Source organism: Nerophis lumbriciformis, linkage group LG29 (genome assembly GCF_033978685.3).
Source record: "Nerophis lumbriciformis linkage group LG29, RoL_Nlum_v2.1, whole genome shotgun sequence".
Lineage (NCBI taxonomy): Eukaryota > Metazoa > Chordata > Actinopteri > Syngnathiformes > Syngnathidae > Nerophis > Nerophis lumbriciformis.
The window spans coordinates 33,046,667-33,055,437 of NC_084576.2; the positions used below are offsets into that span (position 1 = coordinate 33,046,667).

Here is an 8,771-nt window from a genome sequence, read left to right on the forward strand (position 1 = left end):
ATGACTGAAATGTAAGGAACAAATAAAGTATTTAGAATAGCAGTTAGTAATGTGTGGATAATTACTGTACTGATATGTTGCCCCCTGCTGGTCATTTCCCCGCATAGAAAGATGAAATAAACATGTCAAAATATTATTTTCATGTTTGCTCCAACATTCAAACTGCACAAACTAAATACAAATATAACATATTTGTACATAAACCTTTGTTTGTTTATCTTCTGTATCTGCCTGTCTTAAATGTTTTATTTTTATTATTAATAATATGACATTTTTCATCTTTATTCATTATTAGTCAACCTTGCATGTTTCCTTGTGTATTCATCCTGAAGATTAATCCATTATTGATGTTCTTTCTCAAGTGCAGTCCAACTCCAGCAATAACACATCAGTAGAAGAGGACACAAAATTGAAAAGTAGAAACTTACCTTCTTTCTCTCGTTCTCTTTTTCTTCCTTTTTGAGCACAAGTCCATGTTTACATGAGTATTATTATTAACTATATTCTAAGAAAGACCTGAAAGTTGTTCAACAACATTTAATGTACACAATATTTACACACTTTGTCTTCCCCTCTGGGGTATTTTGCACTTTTTCTTCCAATTTTGCGCGAACATTCGACATGACGACACAACAAAAACACGAAACGATGCGTCGTGAAATATTGTCTTCCGTCTGTGACGTCAGCGGGCCGATCTAGCCCCGCCCACATCTTGGAGCCAAAAGCGGGCGTTCCATAATGTCAGAAACAAGCCTGGACTCACGACTTGATTGTTCCCAGAACCGTGAAATAATTTATTGTCCTTCTTGTTGTTGTTGGCATCAAGCGAGCCGGGGAAAAAGTGGCCATGAAACAAAAAAATAATAATAATAGATTGTATTTGTAAAAAGCACTTTACATTGAGTAAACAACCTCAAAGTGCTACAGTGTATTAAAAATAAATAAAATAATTAAAAAAAAAAAAAAACTGCAAGCAGCGATGGACGGGACCGACTTTGACGGCTCATAAAATCCAAACCGGAGCAGTAATTAAAACTCTTTCATCAACTTTTAATCCGAAGGGTTCAATCTCTCTCCTGTGCTAATTTGAAGCCGACACGACAAACGCGCTCAGAGGAGATAATGTTTGAAAAAAGGTGACTGTTTTTACTCAACTTTTGTTTTGAAGGGGGAATTGCAAACTTCCTGTAGATTTTTGCTGAGGGTTGTCAGTGTATGGAATCTAGGTCTAAGTGAGACCTACATAGAGGTTTTTGTTTCATGTATCTACGACATTCCTACTGGAAGTTACAGGCAGTTTTGTCTGTGTTTTCTTCCTAGGGGGCGCTAGAGCGCAATTTTGAGTTTTGGGGTTTGGTTTTTTGATTAGATCGCAATTTTCGCTAGTCCAATTTGGTGAGTTTTAGAGCATGTTAAGGGGGTCAAATTACAGCTCAAAGAGGTGGCGGAATAATAATAATAAAACGCTAGAAATACAATAGGGTCCTCTGTCCCAAAGGGACTCGGTCCCTAATAAAAAGTAGAACAGCCAAATAGCTAAAACTAGTATGCATATATCTAAAAAAAAAAGAAAAAAAAAAAAGGCTTTTTTAAAAAGAAGGGTTTTTAAGCCTTTTTTAAATGCATCCACAGTCTGTGGTACCCTCAGGTGGTCAGGGAGAGCGTTCCACAGACTGGGAGCGGCGGAGCAGAAAACCCGGTAAAGAAATGGCGATGGATACTGAACTTTGTGCTTGGCAGAGGTAATAAAGTCGAGTAAAAGTGGCCATGAAACAAAGAAATGGCGATCAGTTCATGAACTTTGTGCTTGGCAGAGGTATTTAGTCTTTATTTAATGGGCGAGTCCAGGATCTCCTCGTACTCCTCCCGGTGGCGCCGCCCGGCGCCGCGTGAGGGAAGCAGCTTGACGGCGACCAACCAGCCTACACTCAGTATCACCATGGTGTTCCCCACCACCTCGGTGGCGGTAGGCGCCATGGGCAGCAAGGCCAGGTGCAGCGCCGTGGCCAGCGGCACCTCCATGCTTTGGCAGGCAGACACCAGCGCCGGGTGGAGGCGGGCCAGGCCGTGGGTCACCCCCAGGAAGGCGGCGGCCGAGCAGGCCACCAAGCCCAGGATCAGGCCCCAGGCTTGGGCTCCCTGGGGCCAAGACCAGCCCTCCTGGAGCAGAACCAGCGCCAGCGGGGCCAGCAGGCATCCAGTCCAGCTCACTGTGAACAGAGCCGTGGCCACGCCCACTCGCTCCTTCAGGGAGCGGTACCCAACTAAGGCCAGGGCCATCCACAGCCCGGCGAGGGCAGCCAGCGACCACCCGAAGGCCCCCCTCCAGAACACCACCGGGTCAGTCGGGGAGTCGGAGTTGCTCTCATCTGCAGCCGGAAGTAGCAGAACCCCCAAGCCGCACAGTCCCGCCCCTAAGGTGATGCCGTCCGCCAGGCCCAGACGCTCCTCCAGCAGCAGGAAGGCGAGGGCGGCTGACAGCGCCGTGGTCGCCAGGCGCCAGGTGGTGGCGGCTGTGTCTGGGTTGGCGAAGGTCAGCGAGGAGTAGGCGCAGCAGAGCGAGAGGGAGTAGGCCACGCCGTAACCCAGCAGACGCAGACGGTAGCCTTCCGGTCCGAAAGGGTTCTCCCCCCGGTGGAGCGGCACGACCACGGCCAGCAGCTGCACCACGCAGCGCACCAAGAGAAGAAAGATGGCGCCCAAGCCCAGCCGCTCCGACGCCACACGAGTCAGAATAATCACGCAGCCGTTAGCCAGCGCCGCCCCCAGAACTCCGACCCAGGTGAGCCGGGACGCGGACACGGAGGCCTCCCCGAAACTGGCCAGCTGCTCCCCGACTCCTTTCCCGGAGGCTTTCGCCACCTTGGCTGCGGCATCGCCGCTGCAGTCCGCCTGGGGTCTCGGGGCGGCGCCCTTCTCCTTGTCCTTGGACCCGAACAGACTCAGGGGCCACGGCTTGGCCTCCGACAGCGGCTTCCGGTCCGAGGTCTCCTCCAGGAAGGAGCCGAAGTCCTCAAAAGACGGCGCGTCGTCGTAGCCTTCGTCCCCGGGCTGGGGGAAGTGGGTGTGGCCTCCAGGCTGCGGGGAGTAGGGGGGGTGTGTAGCGTACTTGGCGGTGACCGTGTGAGGGTGGATCTTCACGCGCTTCTTAGCGGCGGCCAGGAGGTGGGACGACTCCATCATGGACCCAACCTGCCGGAGGAACAAGAGCGTTCTTCATCAGTTTTGGCGCAATAAAATGTCTGCAGTTGTGTTAATGACCACTAGAGGGAGCTCAACTACCAACAACACGCTGGTCCTTAAATCTGCAATTTCATTCTTTTATTCCTCAATAGTTCATTCAGAAACAATACATTTTTATTATTATAAAAAAATATAATTAAGGATAATTAAAAATATAAATAACTACTATAAAGGTTTATCTTTTTTAAAAACAAAGTACAGAATGTTTTCTTTTTTGTTTTGATAATTAAATATTCCTGATTATCTTGGTTCTATATATATATGATGTAAAAAAGTCCAAATATTTTTCCACAATTAAGTCCAATTTAATTAATTTTTAAAATGCATTTTAATAAATATGTTTTTAATTTAAATTTTATTCATTTATTTACAAGGAATTAAAATAGAATATTATCATTATTAAAAATATAAATAATTCCTATAACGATTGTCTTTTTCCTGACAGTTTTAAAAACAAAAAGTACAGAATGTTTAGAGAATAACATATATATATATATATATATATATATATATATATATATATATATATATATATATATATATATATATATATATATATATATTAGACGTTTCTCTTCTTTTTTGATCATTAAATATTCCTGATTATCTTGGTTCTTTATACAGCAAATATGATGTACTAACTACTACAATAATGTTAATCATATAAGGAAATATTTTTAAATCTAAATAAGTTACTAAAATAGAATAAAAATACTTAGATAGTGCTACAGTCATTTTAATATTACATGAAGAAATATTGTATAATTTAGAAAAATGTAATTCATGATAATTGAAAACATAAATAACTCCTATAACGAATGTCTTTTTCCTGACAGTTTTAAAAACAAAAAGTACAGAATGTTTAGAGATTGAACTTTTCTTTCATTCTTTTTTTTGGATAATTAAATATTCCTGATAATCTTGGTTCTATATATATGATGTACAAAAGTCCAAATATTTTTTTTCACAAGTCCAATACAATTAATTTTAAAATGTATTTTAATAAATGCATTTTCGCTGTGTTAATATTTATTTATTTTTTACAATTAATTAAAATATAATATTATATTTAATAAAATAATAAATTGCTACGATAAACGTATTAATACATTTAAAAAAAAACTCTGAATAAAAATCTAAGTTACCAAAAATACAGAAAATGTTTCTTTATGTACTACAGTAATGTTAATCATACATAATGAAATATTACATAAAATATTTTAAAATCTAAATAAGTTACTAAAATAGAATAAAAAATACTTAGTGCTACAGTAATTTTAATAATACATGAATAAATATTGGATGATTTAAAAAGTAATTCATGATCATTAAAAATATAAATAATTACTGTAACGATTGTCTTTTTCTTGACAGAAAATGTTTTTTTTGTGTACGACAGTAATGTTAATCATACATAAGGAAATATTACATAACATATTTTAAAATCTAAATAAGTTAATAAAATAGAATAAACAATACTTGGATAGTGCTAGTGATTTTATTAATACATAAAGAAATATTGGATGATTTAAAAAAAGTTTATTTTAAATATGTTACTTAAGTTTAAAAAAAATGTCTCATGAAGTGCTACCATAATTTTAATTATACAAAATAAATCAATACAAAACATGTTGTAAAAGTACACATGATCACTTAAAATTTTAAAAAAAACTTTACATTTAAAAACAACGGACTATTTGTTTTGTTTTTTATATTGCCATATTAAAGATGACATATTTTTGCAAAAATGTTTCCCTTATTTTTTGTGCCTGTTTGACAGAACGTTTGATCTTCTGCTGTTCACATTTGAAATGATTCAACTCTTCACTGCCTTCTTTTATTGTGAAACGATGCTGCAATAACGCTCCTTAAAAGGATCTACTAGTGATATGTATATTATGCATTTATACACATTGTGCAGCAGGTTAAAGGATGTATATGTATATTCTGCATTTATACACATTGTGCAGCAGGTTAAAGGATGTATATGTATATTATGCATTCATACACATTTTGGAATGGACTTTTGTACATCATATATATAGAACCAAGATTATCAGGAATATTTAATTATCCAAAAAAAGAATGAAAGAAAAGTCCAATCTCTAAACATTCTGTACTTTTTGTTTTTAAAACTGTCAGGAAAAAGACATTCGTTATAGGAGTTATTTATGTTTTCAATGATCATGAATTACATTTTTCTAAATTATCCAATATTTCTTCATGTAATATTAAAATGACTGTAGCACTATCTAAGTATTTTTATTCTATTTTAGTAACTTATTTAGATTTAAATATATTATATATAATATTTCCTTATATGATTAACATTATTGTAGTAGTTAGTACATCATATTTGCTGTATAAAGAACCAAGATAATCAGGAATATTTAATGATCAAAAAAGAAGAGAAACGTCTAATATATATATATATATATATATATATATATATATATATATATATATATGTATATATATATATATATATATATATATATATATATATATATATACAACTACATACCGTTAAAAACAACATTATTATATGTGTGTGTATATATATATATATATATATATATATATATATATATATATATATATATATATATATATATATGTTATTCTCTAAACATTCTGTACTTTTTGTTTTTAAAACTGTCAGGAAAAAGACAATCGTTATAGGAGTTATTTATATTTTTAGTAATGATAATATTCTATTTTAATTCCTTGTAAATAAATGAATAAAATTTAAATTAAAAACATATTTATTAAAATGCATTTTAAAAATTAATTGAATTGGACTTAATTGTGGAAAAATATTTGGACTTTTTTACATCATATATATATATAGAATGGATGTATATGTATATTATGCATTCATACACATTGTGCAGCAGGTTAAAGGATGTATATGTATACAGGTAAAAGCCAGTAAATTAGAATATTTTGAAAAACTTGATTTTTTTCAGTAATTGCATTCAAAAGGTGTAACTTGTACATTATATTTATTCATTGCACACAGACTGATGCATTCAAATGTTTATTTCATTTAATTTTGATGATTTGAAGTGGCAACAAATGAAAATCCAAAATTCTGTGTGTCACAAAATTAGAATATTACTTAAGGCTAATACAAAAAAGGGATTTTTAGAAATGTTGGCCAACTGAAAAGTATGAAAATGAAAAATATGAGCATGTACAATACTCAATACTTGGTTGGAGCTCCTTTTGCCTCAATTACTGCTTTAATGCGGCGTGGCATGGAGTCGATGAGTTTCTGGCACTGCTCAGGTGTTATGAGAGCCCAGGTTGCTCTGATAGTGGCCTTCAACTCTTCTGCGTTTTTGGGTCTGGCATTCTGCATCTTCCTTTTCACAATACCCCACAGATTTTCTATGGGGCTAAGGTCAGGGGAGTTGGCGGGCCAATTTAGAACAGAAATACCATGGTCCGTAAACCAGGCACGGGTAGATTTTGCGCTGTGTGCAGGCGCCAAGTCCTGTTGGAACTTGAAATCTCCATCTCCATAGAGCAGGTCAGCAGCAGGAAGCATGAAGTGCTCTAAAACTTGCTGGTAGACGGCTGCGTTGACCTTGGATCTCAGGAAACAGAGTGGACCGACACCAGCAGATGACATGGCACCCCAAACCATCACCCAACCATGCAAATTTTGCATTTCCTTTGGAAATTGATGTCCCAGAGTCTGGAGGAAGACAGGAGAGGCACAGGATCCACGTTGCCTGAAGTCTAGTGTAAAGTTTCCACCATCAGTGATGGTTTGGGGTGCCATGTCATCTGCTGGTGTCGGTCCACTCTGTTTCCTGAGATCCAGGGTCAACGCAGCCGTCTACCAGCAAGTTTTAGAGCACTTCATGCTTCCTGCTGCTGACCTGCTCTATGGAGATGGAGATTTCAAGTTCCAACAGGACTTGGCGCCTGCACACAGCGCAAAATCTACCCGTGCCTGGTTTACGGACCATGGTATTTCTGTTCTAAATTGGCCCGCCAACTCCCCTGACCTTAGCCCCATAGAAAATCTGTGGGGTATTGTGAAAAGGAAGATGCAGAATGCCAGACCCAAAAACGCAGAAGAGTTGAAGGCCACTATCAGAGCAACCTGGGCTCTCATAACACCTGAGCAGTGCCAGAAACTCATCGACTCCATGCCACGCCGCATTAACGCAGTAATTGAGGCAAAAGGAGCTCCAACCAAGTATTGAGTATTGTACATGCTCATATTTTTCATTGTCATACTTTTCAGTTGGCCAACATTTCTAAAAATCCCTTTTTTGTATTAGCCTTAAGTAATATTCTAATTTTGTGACACACGGAATTTTGGATTTTCATTTGTTGCCACTTCAAATCATCAAAATTAAATGAAATAAACATTTGAATGCATCAGTCTGTGTGCAATGAATAAATATAATGTACAAGTTACACCTTTTGAATGCAATTACTGAAATAAATCAAGTTTTTCAAAATATTCTAATTTACTGGCTTTTACCTGTATTATACATTTATACACATTGTGCAGCAGGTTAAAGTACATATAAGGACAGGAGATGTCTGGGATTGTGCAAGCTGCTTTGATTTCTATTTAACTCGTTTTCATTGCAGCATCTGCTGTGTGTGTGTGTGTGTGTGTGTGTGTGTGTGTGTGTGTGTGTGTGTGTGTGTGTGTGTGTGTGTGTGTGTGTGTGTGTGTGTGGTTATGTAAATGTGCGTCTGTCTGTTTGGGGGTATATTGTCAAGGTTATGTGGGTGTATCCTTCTAACGACGTGATGATGACCATGCATGTACTGTACATCACATGTACTGTATATGGAAATATGTACAGTATGTAAAAATATGATATAAATATGAAATGATTGCTACATGCATGCAAGCAAAAAGACGAGCCGTGCAAACATGGATGATTATTAGTATTGATGAGAACATTCTTCTTACCTGCAAACATGAAATCACCGATTCATTCATTCATTCACTCAACATGGCCGCTCCGTCCTCGCCTCCTTTCGTGTCCATCCTCGCCGTCCATGCGGCAGCTGCGACGTCAGAAGGTGGTGAAGGTGCAGCTGACTGGCAGACTGGAGAGCACATTGCTTCTATGGAGACCTGCTGCTCTTCCATCGCTGTCTGAGGAGGAGGCTCCGCCCCTTTCAGTGGGGGGGGGAGGGGCAGAGCCGAGTATGGACAACCCTGTTTCAAAGCTGGTAGCAAACATGGCGCCCGGTCGTCACCAATCGTTTAAAGAGATTGTCTGGCCATACTCCGTCTGATTGGTCAAAAGCCCCTCACGTGACAACAGGACGCCATGTTTGCTACCAGCTTTGAAACAGACTGTCTGCAGTCACTCTGAGGCATAGAGAGAGAATATATATTTAGTATTTTATACTTTCTACACACTAATAGACTTAGTACACACTATTTTATACTTTGTACACACTAATAATACACACTACTTTATACTTTCTACATACTAGTAGTACGCACTATTTTATACTTTCTACACACTAGTAGTACGCAC

At 38.1% G+C, this 8,771-nt stretch overlaps 1 protein-coding gene across 1 annotated transcript; it reads right to left on the reverse strand.

Annotated features, from left to right (window-relative positions):
- Nucleotides 1–523: 523 nt before the first annotated feature.
- slc35g2a (solute carrier family 35 member G2a) lies at nt 524–8,317 on the reverse strand. Its single transcript, XM_061924473.1, has 2 exons — nt 8,192–8,317; nt 524–3,192 (listed from the first exon to the last, which is right to left on the reverse strand). The coding sequence occupies exons 1-2, from the start codon at nt 8,219–8,221 to the stop codon at nt 1,828–1,830; spliced, it is 1,395 nt and encodes a 464-aa protein (XP_061780457.1). The 5' UTR covers nt 8,222–8,317; the 3' UTR covers nt 524–1,827.
- Between the last annotated feature and the right edge of the window lie 454 nt (nt 8,318–8,771).